Source organism: Neodiprion pinetum, chromosome 1, assembly GCF_021155775.2.
Source record: "Neodiprion pinetum isolate iyNeoPine1 chromosome 1, iyNeoPine1.2, whole genome shotgun sequence".
NCBI classification, from domain to species: domain Eukaryota; kingdom Metazoa; phylum Arthropoda; class Insecta; order Hymenoptera; family Diprionidae; genus Neodiprion; species Neodiprion pinetum.
This window is the reverse complement of record NC_060232.1, coordinates 8,084,924-8,099,914: the sequence shown is the minus strand read 5'-3', so window position 1 is coordinate 8,099,914 and position 14,991 is coordinate 8,084,924. Positions and strand designations below refer to the sequence as shown.

The window sequence follows — 14,991 nt, the reverse complement described above, 5'->3', positions numbered from 1 at the left end:
TTTCCTATGTTTTGTGCGTAGGTGTATGTGCTCTGGAGCAGCTATCTCTGTCTAATCAACAAATTCGGCATACCTCATTCAATATGAAAGAAGTATATTTATTCGAGTTGAGGTATTATTTTTTCCTCACAAACACCGGTCTGTACTCATAAACATAAAAGTATGAATCAATTGAATCATACACTACATCAATTTTAATTTCTAATTTCTCAATAGTTCTTTCAGGGATGTATGTATTATATTGATACGCACTTTAATATCAGTATAAATGATTAAATTAGTTGATCCAGTGCTATCAAGAAGTTGATAAGTTTTGTAGCCTAAAATTTACTCACTGTCATTAAATAATTAATGATAATTTTAACATCCGAAATCAAGAGATTATAGAGTGCACAAAAGAAAACAGACCAAGAAAAAGAATATTTAATAATGATATTGTTGAGAGTAGCCTGATAAACGCTTCTAAGGACAGCTGCTCCGTGTGCCTGCACAGAAATAGGCATATTCATGCAGCGTCAAAGAATGCAGTGTTTCCTAGCTGAAAAAATAAATAAATCAGAAAGAACAAAAGAATTTGCTGAAAATATGACTGGGAAAGTTAGATAGGATACTGGAATGTTAGGAGTACTTATTTTACAATAGATGTAAAAAGTAGTGATAAGCTAATCACTGTAGTTATTATTTATTGAAAATAAGCAAGCCTAAAACGCGGATCAATCGGCACCGGTTTCCAGGAGCTGCTATCAAAAATAAAGTCATTAATGTGAAATGGTGATTAGAAACTGGAAATACCAAAGGCTGGTGAATTATTTCTGGCTAGAGTAGACAATGATGTCAATCTCAACATTAAATTATAAAATGTTGTTTGATCATTTTGAATAATAGAGTATTTGGAAATATTTCCCTGTTTAGACAAAGAAGGTTTTTGCGAAGAAAAGTTAATACTTCATCACATTTTTTCCTATTTTGGTGACTGGTGACAATTCAAATCCACACATAACACGTACTGAAAATATTTTTTAAGTGAAATAAAAATTCAAAGAGATATTACGGCATTATTAAAGAATGAAAAATTTTTTTCTATCCTATAACACGACACAGTTTAGTGATGTAAATCGTGGAATAAGCATCCAGAAGAACCATTAAAAAGATATCCCTTAAGCTGAAAGTGCCAATAAGGCTGTTAAGTATTATATTCCTAAATATAAGTAAAATTGGTCATGCTACAAAGATAAATGTGTTACGGAAATGGTGCTGCTGTCCTTAGATTTTTTTAAACCTCTGCTGTTAGGCAAAGCTCGGCTCCTTAACCGACCCATTTTCAAAAAAATTGTACATGTACTACTTACCAGAAACTATTTTGTTGGCATCTTCTATGACTCTCTGTCGTTTTATATTGTCATCGTCAGCGTCATCTTTAGATCTTTTCGTCATCGTATCGGAAATATGACATTTGTATTCAACAAAGTCGGCCATCATATCGCCAAATTCCTTTTCATCACTGGCATATTTATCTTTTATAGGAGTCGAAGTTCCATTTGGTATAGTGCCATTGGTGACTGTGCGGTGCTCTTCAGTTGCTAAGTGCACAAAATGTGTTGCCAGTAATGATTTGCAACGTAAAAAGCGAATTTTAATATGGCATGGCAATAAAAATTTTATAGCTTATTCGCGTTTTATCCAACTACAACAGTTTGTTTGATTGACATTGATGATTATGTTCATTATATACTCATGCAAAAATCCAAATCATGATCCAATACTTCGAAATTATGTGCTGCTGAGCCCTTTCAGTATTCGATTCCATTTGCAACATTGTAAGTAACATATTCAATTTAAAATGGCACCAGTTTTGGGTTTGAAAGTTGAGCATCGATGAATAACTGTAGTCAGAACACTAAGCTATGGAAGTAACTCGTGATTGGTAATAATGATCCAACATTCAAGTTAAACATGACTAAGAGACTAATGACAGTTGGGTGTGCAATATTCAATCACTGCCTTAATGTAGACAGTGATCTCATACTATTCTCCGGTATTCGTATTCTCTGAATGTGATGTGTATCAACTATAACATTTGAATAGATACTTTCATTTGTTGAGAGGCAATAGAAAGTTAAACTTTGTTAATTGTTCAGGAATTTCATAAACATACAACACTTCGATTATTATAAATAAAATATTTTTGCTGATTTGTAAGTCTTCGATTATGGTACTTATCATTTCTATTAATAAAGAAACTGCAGTTCTACCACGCATACTGATTATCACGTTTTTTTTTATCACAGCGTTGTAGCAGTACTTTAAAGCTTCGTAACCTATGATTATGTAATACGACCTTGAGAATTGCAAAACAAGCAATTTGTGTATGGCACATAAAAAAAAGTCAAATATTATAGGTCTGATGTCAGTTTGCAAATCAGTATATAAATTTACTTACTACGTTTGTGAGTTACTGCGCCTGGTATGCTGAGATCTTCAACAGACTCTGATTCCTGCAATTGAATTTTACAACGTTTGTACGTTAAACCTGAATAAGTATGACGAATATTACGTCAGCAAATATAATGAAGCATTACATTATTATACAAATTTCCATACATTAAAAAAGGCTATTAGACCTTAAAGTTTCTGCTCAATAGTATTGAAAATATGAAGGAATCGATACAAAAAAGATGACAAACCTTCATTCGATCTGGCTCTTCCCAATCTGGGTCCATTTTAGGATCCATGGTAGCATCTCTGCGAAGAGATGTATCTCGGGAAGGCCCGAGCTCCTCTTTCAGGGAATCAAAACCAGGTTGATCAAGCCTTACTCTTGCTACGGCTTTTTCTACATCGTCAGTAACGAGTTCTACATTGAATATGCATCTTTTCACGATATCTTTACGACCGATTTTATTCAAAGCCTTTTCTAGAGTATTTCCTGGAAAAAAATTACCAATGAGAAACAAAATGAAATTAGCAAATAGTCTATCTTCAATTTTAGAAACATCATCTGGACTAGAATTAAACGCTTTTCTACACAGAAGAAAATGATAAATTCAAATTGGCCAACCATCGTTATTATGTGAATTTAATTTGAATGTCTTTCCCACGCGAGATTGTTTCAAAACAAACCTTTGTGTTTACAAGGTCCTTGATGCCAAGACTGTGACCTTCTAAAAATAAGTAGCAATTCACTAACGTGAGAATTAGTGGCTTCGTTCTCAAACGTTTGATATAACGTTATAAACATGGTCTTTTCAAATAATTTCACAAAACACACACACCAACTGGTCACAAACTGATATTACTTTATAGTGTTTTATGAATATAACACAAACATTCACTGCAAATCACTTAATTTTAGAAAAATTCTACACGTTCAAGGCCAAGGTAATGCTTTAAATATAAAATTCACAACTTTTCTTGGTACTGTGTGGTTTATATCAACGCAGAAATGAAAATACCTTTGTAAAGATCTATCAGCGTCAAAGGACGATTGAATAATGCCAGACGGATGGAGGTTGTTATTTTTGTTGATTATAGTAATAATGCTGAGCTATAGTGGGGTATAGCAAGGCGATTAGTATTAGTGGTGGGACTTGTGTCAAGCATGGTAATGGGTGATGAGATCATCAACTACGTTTCTGTACAGATTCCACACGTGTGACTCAACGATTATGCGTTCTTGTTTATTTCACCTTGTCAAACTGGTTTCACTTTATACTACTTCATAGTGGTTGAAAGGCTCTGCGAGCCTTTACTACACAATTGGAATTAATTGGCAAATGTATGCAGGTAGAAAAAAATATACCTGAATTCACAAATCAGTCTTTTGTTTACCGATTGGAATACGAGTTATTATTAACATAGTTATTTAATAAGCCATTAATATTCGTGCGCAGTAATACAACTAAATACGGCTTTATTTTGCAGGTGTTTATAGAGTTTCCATTGTTACGTTTTAACACTAGCTTATTTTAGAAAAGAGACGTCTATTTTGGGATCTTGGAATGAGTACCTAACTGTCAAGTGTACAGAACCTGTTTCTCTGTATATTGAAGTCCCGCATAATAAGCTGTGGAACATTTGAACTGACAAATAAATCAGGAGTGCTATCATTGAAATAGCTAAATATATTAGTGGCATCAATTGGGGTAGCGATCAGCTACTGATCAACTCATATCATGTATATCAAACGATTTAATTGCGATAAAAAAAAAGATCTGCAAGTGAAGTTCAGAAATCAGAAGGATGTAATAATCTAAATGATAATATGGATCATATATTTTTTTGCACTAACCTGTCGCTTTGTTCCCATCGCTTTGCCATAATTTGAACATCATGTCGGCTTGCTGTGCAGGTTTGCCAGGATATTCTTGCTTGATAAGCTGGACATCATTCGGCGGGATGTTTAATTCTTCCGCTAGTTTCTCCCAGTCCTTATCCAATAGATTGGCTATATCCGTTAATCTTATCGTAGCCCTATGAATAGCATCTGGTCTAGCTGTACATGAAAATAGTAGTTAGTAAATAAATCCCCGAGATAAATAATGGTGTAGATTCTTGATGAAAGAAACATGTAAACAATATTTTGATACTAGACGAGTTAGTGGAACTTTGAGTAGAATTTAAAAAATCTGCATGGTGCAGCAAGAAAACTTTATTACTTACTAATTCCACCATCTCGAAGGAAACTGTAGTTCTTCGATAATTCAAGTAAGTCTAGCTCCGATGTCGCACCTTCGGGAGAAATTTTTTCAGGTAATAAAATATTCAGTGTGCAAAGTGGCGTCTGAGAAGGTTCACCCTTTGGAACTTTAGGTTCACTCATAAACATGATGCGGCCAACAGTGTCGGCGGCATCTGGATCTTTGACTCTTGCAGTAAACGGAACTCTATTTTCTTTGAAAGCCCTGAATGGTAGCTGTAATTGTTCTCCGCTCTTCAAAACCGGGATTAGATTACCGGCAAATTCCATGTATTGTGTTTTCCCTTCGAGAACCTGAAAAAAGTGTAACACAGCAATTAAACTAATGAACTCTTTAGAAAACAGTATAATGCTGTACCGATAGCTTTGAAATATGAATGGAATACCTCAACATCCCGGCTTTTGGCAACCTCGGTAAAGTGCTCTTGATGTTCTAGCGTTTTGTCTTCCTTATCATCTGTCATGCAGAACACACGTAGTCTCGCTTCTAGTGGATCGACTCGTTTAGCAAAAACAACAAACCTGCGGATTGAATACGTAAATGAGAATACATTAAAAATAAACGTGAAAAATGTAATGCGTGCGAGAAAAATAAATTGAACCGGCAAAAATATATATCCGCATTTTGTATTAACCATAGTTTGTGCTCTATTAGTTTACAACTCACTTGGCCATAAATGGCACGTGCGTAGCATGGGTATAAAGTTCTGTGGCCATTTTAGTAGCCTCAGAAATGTTTCTGCAATCCATCAGCCAGAAACGAGCGGATACAGTCGTCGTAAAGGAGACACAGTCCTTGACAAACGTTAGTGGCGTAGATCCGGTTACATCCTCCCAGACCGCCCGAGACTGACCCCCTGAACGACATACATGCCAAGTCCAATAACATTATTAAAATATGTCCGTGCAGTTAGTATACAAATGGCAGCTGTGAGAAACATGTGGATTGAAAGTACTGATGTTGAATACAGTTTTTCATTTGTGGCAAGTTTCAATGTAATTGATAGTTACAAGCAAAGTAACTTATCGGCAGACAGAAAATGAGAGTGTCTTTTGTAACATGTTTAATTGTATTTAAACTAATAGATCTTATCAAGGTACAGAGTTTAACTGTATTTAAACTCAGCGGGTATGTGTGCTTGATTGATACGTGCTTGACACTGATGTATAATTAATGGGTAATACTGTATGGGTTGAATAATTCGATAATGCTAGCTAAATAAAGAAAAAATAACATCCATGAGAAATGTGTAAAAAGCAGGATGTGTATAGAGCATAAAGCACGAAATCATGTATGTCTCGTGTAGGCTCTTCGTCAAAGTGTTACATTAGATACGTTTATTTTTAAAAGATACATATCTCGAAGTTCCATATTCTCTTTCTTATTAATAACAATTAATTTGATAAAGAAAGAGAATTATCGGTCAACCGTAAATAGCAAATTGCAGTTGCATTAACGAATATTCAGTATGACAAATAGTATGGTAATCGCGTAAGTTTATGATTATCATTGCGACCATATAAACTTTTGTACCACTGTTGTCAACATATAGCGCATGGAAAAATGGCAACAGTACTGGAAAGATACCCTGAAATCAAAATAAAGTTTTAACCATTGCATCCACAAACAACCAAAGTACGTTGAGTACATCTGTATTGTCGGAATGAACTGCATAATTATACCGAGACTTGTTAATGCGTTAAGTGATTGAATATATACAAAACGGACGCTATTCGAATGATTTGTCAACTGCAACATGCAATTTTTAATCCAGATGCGATTTTGTCGATACGAAGTTTTTCAATTACTAGTTACAATTCGTCGTAAGAATTTCTATGATCGAAGCATTTAACAATCAACTAAATGTGCTGAAACAAAAACAATCGAATTAACAATTACAATTAGCCAAGTTGGTAAAATTTATCTACGTTAATTAATGATCCATACCTAACTGACTCAATCCTAACAATACGCAAGCATTAACAATGAATCACAACAAGATATGTATACAACAATGGTACTGAACAACATTTTGCTATGGAACACCACAGCTACCACCAATCCTTCAAATCTCTGTCCAATAATTTCTATTATCAACAAATCCTGGACCAAAATAAGGTCAATATCATTTTATGTCGACTTGATTGAACAAAAACATATTTTTTAAACAGGGGGACCAGTGGGGTTCAGCATAACTGAACATTAACTCTGTCACTTAATATTTTGCAAATATACACTGAATATAGCAGTAGAGCTACTTAAACTAGATTTCACTTTGAATTTAAATTAAAGCAGTAATCGGGCGTGGAGCTGACTCTAAAATGTTGATGTTAAAAAGCAAAATTCGTTGTAAAGAGGATGATATAACTACGAAGGCTTGAAGCATTATATTTCAAATGAAACACATTCAAGAAGCTGGCTAACACCGTTACGTAGCTAATTCCTTCAGCATCTGGTAAAATCTAGGTTTGCAAGTACATATAAACATCATACTAGTAACGCGACTTGTGAGCGAATTTCAAAATTAAAATAGACTCATTTATTATATATCAGAAAGAGATTCTCCGTTCAAGTGGCTTGCTGCCCTACAATGTTACGCGCAAGCATATATTACCAGTTATGCTGCACAGAAGTCTAAGAGTTCCAACTGCTCCAGCATCTCCGGAGTATTGATTAATCATGCCTTTATTAGCTGCTTGTGGCATTGGTATCGTCAAAGTAATCGGTTTGTGGAATTTTCGACGTCTGGGCTCTACAGTCACAATCGGTGATACCGCGACACGATTTCCAAGTAGCTTAGCTACCAAATCAGATGGTATCGGATGAGCCTGAAAGTGTTAAATTTGTTTCAATCTTAATTTTATCAATAATTGACAACTGTAAAGTAGCAAACATACCTACAAACTCGTTTGGTGGTTCCATTCAATACAAATAATAACCCGTAAGAAAATCTACGTGCAGTTTAAAAATGTGCATTTCCAAATTCATAACTGTCTTACCTGTAGCCCGACTCTAATTTTCTTTGTAAGAGCAGCTGGCGGAAATACAGCCTGAACTTGAGGCACAGCGGAAGAAGAGACAGTGCCTCCTTCAGGACCTACTGCATGAACTTCCTGTCTAACACGAGACACTACGGCAAAGTAGTGCGGGAAATCTACCGTGAGAATTCGTACTATACGTGATGTCTGGAGATCCTCTAGCTGGCTTAATTCTGTAAATTCAATATGTCTTGTTGTATAGATTCATCAAGGGCTCAAACATATGATAATTTCAAAAAAATTAACAGGTAAGAATATGAAGAAGTTACCTAGGTTTGAATAGTAAAGCAACAGTTTGAAAAATTTACCTTCTCCTTCAAAGCTCTCGTTAAGCACATCCTGGACAGCTTCCTCGCTTGCTTCCAGGGTGTGCTCGCGCCATGTTTCTCCATTATCTGATCTCAGTATTACTATTTCTCTTTCCTTTCCACGCAATGAGGCAAAATGTGGTACCTCTATAATCACGGGCCTGAAAGTGACGAAAATAGATTTCCAAATATTGCCTTATAGAATGAAAAGGGCTTTTTAACAATTTGTTTCAAATGTCTCACCCTAGGAACTTAGCACCGACAGGCCCAAGCTCGAGAATTCTACTCGCCAATGCCTCACCCTCCATTAGAGGTGGAGGATTGGTTAATTTATCTCTTTTCAGGTACCGACAAGTTACTCTCATAGGCATGGCCGCTTTACGCGGTGGCACAATCACGCGAACTCCACTGTGACGGCATCCACGCATTGCGCCTCCCCTTGCATCGACCAGGAATGAAACTAGGAAACTGTTTACAGAAAATTAAATTAGACATATCGTGTAAAAGTCTAATGCAATATTCACCACAACCTGCCTACAGCCAATAAAATTTTAGCCCAGTTTCTTGGTGCTATAGAATATAATTGATGAAGTTGTATCAATACTTTTGTAGATAAATGTTCGCATAACTTGAAAAAGTAGATCATTTTATTAAACTGGGCAGGTTGTAGGAAGGCACACCTTCCAGTTGAGAATTAGTGCAACATTTCTGATAACAGACCGAGAATAAGTTACAATAAAATTTGATATGTAAAGTCTAATAGCGTTTTTGATGCACAAAAATAAAGTGTTGATCAAGAAGAAGGCTTTATTCATCGGATATTAATGACAAAAAAGTTGCACATTTAGAAGCGAGTGAAATAATCTAGCCAGATTTCAAAATATAAACAATATGTTCATGTATTTACAATTTACAAAACATAATTCATAAATAAGTGGCATATTTTCAAATTTATAAATAGCACGTATATACATAAAACGATAGTGGTAGAAAATCAAAGCTCTACTGTCACCGTTTACTTCAAATTTGAAATCAAAGATTAAATTACTCATATAAGTTTGTGCTCTTGAGTGTGTTTGTGGTAGTAAATTAGCACAATTGCTTCTAGGATGGAAATTATTTATAGTAATATTGACAGAACGAATAAAATGCTTTGCAACTATGGCGAACCAGTAGGCAGCAACTATAAGCAGCGTTTGAATATGTTTCAGCGCTATATCAAGATCTAAAATTTGCTATAAATATCAATTGAAGAGTATTAGATCAAAGACGTTGAACAGTTGCGAATGAGAATGACAATAGCATATCTGCATGACAAAAAAAAATTTATATTGTACTACAAAAGTTACAACAAATTTCCAGCTGTAGATATTTATGTGAAGTAGATGAAGTAATGATTGGAGGTCACACTGAGCTAAATGAAAACTATACCTATATGTATATTTATGTATGAAATAACGAATTTTAATACGTACAAAATACAAAGTACCTACAAAAATACTTATCAGTGAATACATATGTTGGAGCAGGATATTCATTTGGGTAAAACAGCATCTTGGTTTAAACACAATTTCGAATATATATTTTTATGCAAGGTTCTTTTTTATAGTGCGCTTCTAATCAGACCTAATGTTGACAATAAACAAAGAATTTTATTTTCACGATTGCGTATTATTGACTTCTTCGGTGATAGCATCGCATTGTGTAGGAAGTTAAATATTTCCAATATGTATTCACCTTATTCCCATCTCTAAAGAACTATGTAACATAAAATATGCTAAACAATGGATAAACTGCACTATAAAGTGGTGTGAGATAAAAAATGGGTGCAACACTGAAAAGAATTTTAGACAGCAAAAATATGAAGGCAGAGACTAAAGATTTGTCCAAGGGAGTTCACTTACTTTCTCCAGTGTGGAATTCTGCGGGTAGCGGAAATTAAATAACAGAAAGAATCGGAAACAAAATAAAAATCGCGTTAGTATTCATTTCTCTATACAAATATGATAGTGATAGATGACCAAAGATGAAGGATAAGATATACTACATTCTAATATTTGATTTTAGATTTTCGAAATTAGTAACAACAAGTTCGATTTATATCAATCGATGGATTATTTTGATAACGCATAGACAATGACTTTTTGTTCATTGCACTAAGATTATGAATAATCTCGAAAACCGTAATTTTTTTTTTTTTTGTTTTTTATACATAGAAGCCTACCTTTTCTATATACATAGTAGGTAACAACAATGATTATGTATTATAGCTGAGATTGGTAGTGCGGCAAACCATTCACACTGTGCTAAAATAACAACATAAGAGTTAGAAAATAAACGAAAGTACGTATGAAGTCACAGAGTGAAAACCGATGATCTTTATAGCTGGACAGCTATATGCTGAATTTAAAATATTGTTATTGGACACGTTTTCTCCACTGCAATTCGTAGCTGAACGTGTTAATGGCCAGTTTGAGTGTTCCGTTATTTTTTTGCCCACTGAGCTCAAACGTTTGTTAAATACCTAGTTATTGTTACTGGTAAACCTATGATTTTTTACTCCAATCGGACATATTATGATTGAATTAATTTCATCGTTTCAATGAAGAAAAAAATTTCTTGCAAAACAATAATTGACCATGGTTGATCGATATTTCAAGAAAAAGAGAAACTAAAGGAATATAAAGTGGTAAAATTCGAATTCAAAATTTTGTACAGAAAGGGTGCAAAAGGTAATTGAAGCAAACATAATGGTACGTAAAATAATGTCCAATGTCATTGTACAGAAAATAAATGTTCGGAAAATTTTTTGCATTTTCGAGCTATGACGAAAGTGCTTCAAATACCACAATGTTAAAGAAAAAAAAAGAATGAAAGTAGTTATTCAGTATTCAAATATCATATAACACGATACACCTTAAAAAATTTTGAAGAAAGATACAACTTGAAATAAATAAAGCAAAATTATAAAAAGGGGTATATAATGTACCTGTCCCTCCACATCCCTTGTCCTTTAGGCACGATACCAAGGGCTGCCAGTGATGTGTTTAACGACACTATTGACGCGCTAATCTCAGAACAGAACTATACGTGATTATCGAATTTAGCTTTAAGACGTGCTCATGCTTGCATATCGTGCAGTGCTGCCAATATCTGCATTTTATTGTTTACTTAATATCAATAACTATTTCTAAATGCTACCAGGGCGCTACGAGAAAACTATTGTGAGGGTGCAGCGAATGACATGAGGTATCGACAGATGTATGGTGATTTTAAGTTACATCTAATCCGATCTTCAGAAAACAGTGCACATTTTGCTAGTTTGCCGATAGTTTTATCAATGTCACATTATTTCTATTATGAACAGTCACGTGAACGATGCTTATTTAAAACTTGATCGATAAATATTCTCGAACGAATAACCTCAATTTCAATAAGAGTCTCTACGATCACTGCTGTGTACTTGGTAAATTGGTTCAAAACGTAAAGCAATGATCGTTTAAGCCTCTTCGTACCAGGCTTCAAATTCTCGTAAGATTAAAAATATTGACCATTATACCTAATTTTTGAATTGAATAAATGATTTGTAGAATATTTATTTGCATATCACATTTGTAATTTATTGCTCTACATGACATTAGATTGCAGAAATTATTTCAAAATGTTTTTATATAGTTATGGTTACAGCATCGTTACTAAAAAAAAAAAAAAAATTGCTGAATAAATATTGTATTGAGAATGCAATTTTCAATACTGAATATCCATGCCAAGTAACTACCACACGACACACATACCATTGTAAATTGAGAAAGATCTCAGAGCAAAGTATCATTTCGATCCATCATTTACAGGATTTGAAATAACTTTGAGGTAATTAATGCGGAAATTAAGTTTTTAATATGAAAATTTTCACATTTGTCTCATGGATAATTATTTACGAGAGGCATAGAAGTTGCATGTAGCTTGAAATATCAAACACGTCGGTTATATTGGAAATTCACGAATAAAAATCGAAACAATATTAGTGCCCTATTTTTTGAGAAGCAGGCGTTCATATTAATGCCAACTTTAACTAAATAGCAATTCTTGCGTAACAACGCATTGCTAAATGACTGATAAGTCGTACATAAGAAAAAGAACACAGGAGCCGAAGTACACCCGAGTGGAAATACATTTCAATCATAATTTCGTTTAGATTTATTTTAAAGCCCTTTAAAAGTTTAATTTCAACTAAATAACATTGTTAGTAGCAAGCAGTCTTTCACCAACACACTCCAAATCACACTATAATACACAATATCGTTACTTTCTGGTTTTAATCAAGAACAGTTCAGTATTTACATCAGAATTTGTCTAAGCGAGATCCTAAGCAACAGTTGGAAATCGATAATTCGTTGATGAGATCATTGTAAAATAGGTCAGTGATATCTATGCGAAAAAACATAGGTAGCCTAATTGGCATAAAGGCTCAAATGCACAACCTCGACGAGAGTGGTGGAATTCCCTTGTCGTATTTTGTATACGATCCGAACTTATAGAAAGAAGTATAGGATTTTTTTGCATTCTCTGTGAACTACGAAAGTAAGCTAGTCATGAGTCTAATCCAGTTTATCGGAGTAGTGAGAGATTAGCGTAAACACTCGAGAAAGTCTCTACATTAGAACCACGGCCATTTAATTGGAAGGCCGTTATTTTGTAATGTTTTAAATTTTATTTGTATTACAAGCGTGTTTTAAATTTTTTCGCTTTATTCTCGGTTCCCAAAGAGGAACTTTTATGCTACATACTTGAGTAGGTTTGTTTTCAGAGTTTTTTTTTTAACTGAATTTTACTTCAGATAATCATTCTATACTCGGTGTAATTTAATATTCAAAATAACGAGAGAAAGACTATACATGTATCAACGGAGTATAAGGTAATCTTCATTTCAATCACTGCAATTAGAATTTCACCAACGCCGAATATTTCGTTATTCTATTCAATCGTTAGCATATTACACAGTTTTCCATGGAGTAATTTATAACTTTAGGGTGGCGATAACGAGTGTAAAATAAACATAGTATGAAGATACATACCCAACGTGAATCGGATGCCTGTTGATGTCCACATTGTCTGGTTTGTGATTTGCGGCATTTGATCTGTGATAGCTTTCTTTTGTAATCATTTCTGTTATAGTTGGAGCTGAAATTGGAGATTATAATGTTAAAATAATGCAATTCTAGACAACACTAAAGGCGGCAGTTGTACGAGATATGGAAACAATTTTACCTCCAGAATGTCGATTGTCTCTTTCATCGTCAGTCACATTGAGGCGCATAGAGTCATCACCCATTGATTTCATATCGTCAACAGTCATGTAGCGGTACTGCTGTTGGTCGCTTAACATCGGATCTTCGCCTATAAGTAATCATGATTGAACGAATGGATATGTTTTTCAAATTTGGAAAGCATTGATTAACTACGTAAATAAAAATTAAACTAGAGTTATCGTAGTGTGGATTGAAATGCTTCGGTGAGATATATTCAAGTATGCTTATATGATGCAAAATTGGAGCACTATCTAATTTATTGTGCAACATATAGAAAACTAGAATCCAGTAATTTTTCAATATTTTCCCATATTTTATTAATGTAGCGGGTGTATTGATTTGTGTCAGTCCCAACGATTTATTTGAATCACCATCACCGCAACTCAGTAATCACTGAGCAAGCTCTGTTTATCAGCAAGACGCAACATTTTTCCGATCATAGAATTATTAATGCTCTTGATAACATGTGTGTTGCTCAATTCTATGGATAGCGTTTCATCCACTTTGATAGTGAGGCACAGATAAAGCTGAATTTATTTTATCAGAGTTGTTTAGATATTTTGTATTAGTCTATCAAAAAATAGTATCATGTCGATACATGTAGCAAATCACTGTTCATTGTTTAATATGTCCTTCAAGATACTATTAACATATTGTTTCTTGTTAGAAGTTTTACACATTTGTGATGACTTCGGTGCTGTGTATTTATTGAACGAAAACTTGGTAAGACAAGAAGTACTGAATAACATATGCACTAAATTTAACTAACAATGGTAAAACAAAGTCGATTATTTACATTTCAAGTGATTCCTCTAAACGTCATCAATGTTTTGAGGTGAGGAGAATTCTAAGCCACGAGCATCACATATCGAGTTGTAACTGTAGACTGATTGCATTTAAAATGACCTAACAGATATTTCAAGAATGTAAGTAGTAATGATCCACTTGTCCAGCCGCCTACAAATTCAGCCTACACTTACTAAACCAGTGATGTCACGATAATAATGAGGAAATGTTAAAACGAAACATGACTAATGCGAATTTTTCCAGTATGACACATTTACAAAATCAATATGACATTATTTAAATATTTACAAAAAAATTTTTTCTCCATTATCAACATTTCAGTGCTTGCACAGATTGTTTGCTCATATAATTAATTTTAGGCATGGATACAGCGTCTACGAGGAAAAATTTAGGTATATATATCATATGAAAATAATTCAGCCGATGCGTATGATAATTAGGCAACTTAAATATGAGGTAAGCTGTAATTTCGGTTTTCAAAACTTACGTAACGTGCGGTTATAAAATTTCAGATATTGTCAGCAAGCAAAAGATTTATTTTTCCTTCAATTATTTATAAAGCCTTTCAACTACGTTTCAAATGTAAGGTTTATTTAATGTTTATACCAATTTAATGATATTTCACGCAAAAGCGGACGCCCCAAGGCTACCTATACTTATATTCTAAGCATACTGTTTTATACTTGTATACGAATAGAGGAACATACGTATGTATGTACATAGATATATGCAGGAATTTGTAAAGTTGTTGAATAGCACATATGTATTCATAACATATTAGATCAAATCTGTTTCTCTCGAGTTCAATCTATCTTTAAATTTGACTTCGTAA

At 34.0% G+C, this 14,991-nt stretch overlaps 1 protein-coding gene across 26 annotated transcripts in view; it reads right to left on the bottom strand.

Annotated features, from left to right (window-relative positions):
- Nucleotides 1-14,991, bottom strand: part of LOC124222499 (ankyrin-3) — a 98,767-nt gene that overhangs the window by 25,478 nt on the left and 58,298 nt on the right. For 19 of the 26 annotated variants that reach the window (XM_046633561.2, XM_046633569.2, XM_069136847.1 and 16 more), the window contains 14 exons: nucleotides 13,312-13,440; nucleotides 13,119-13,224; nucleotides 11,033-11,110; nucleotides 8,287-8,511; nucleotides 8,044-8,204; nucleotides 7,697-7,908; nucleotides 7,312-7,525; nucleotides 5,364-5,553; nucleotides 5,083-5,218; nucleotides 4,660-4,990; nucleotides 4,289-4,492; nucleotides 2,685-2,926; nucleotides 2,441-2,495; nucleotides 1,350-1,580 (listed from right to left, as the gene is read on the bottom strand). In XM_046633561.2, coding sequence (XP_046489517.1) covers nucleotides 1,350-1,580; nucleotides 2,441-2,495; nucleotides 2,685-2,926; nucleotides 4,289-4,492; nucleotides 4,660-4,990; nucleotides 5,083-5,218; nucleotides 5,364-5,553; nucleotides 7,312-7,525; nucleotides 7,697-7,908; nucleotides 8,044-8,204; nucleotides 8,287-8,511; nucleotides 11,033-11,110; nucleotides 13,119-13,224; nucleotides 13,312-13,440 — 2,514 coding nt within the window. Of the gene's footprint in view, nucleotides 1-188; nucleotides 539-1,349; nucleotides 1,581-2,440; nucleotides 2,496-2,684; nucleotides 2,927-3,120; nucleotides 3,527-4,288; nucleotides 4,493-4,659; nucleotides 4,991-5,082; nucleotides 5,219-5,363; nucleotides 5,554-7,311; nucleotides 7,526-7,696; nucleotides 7,909-8,043; nucleotides 8,205-8,286; nucleotides 8,512-9,947; nucleotides 9,966-11,032; nucleotides 11,111-13,118; nucleotides 13,225-13,311; nucleotides 13,441-14,148; nucleotides 14,333-14,991 lie in introns of those variants that run through there. The other 7 variants (XM_069136856.1, XM_069136866.1, XM_046633712.2 and 4 more) reach the window with 6 other exon arrangements.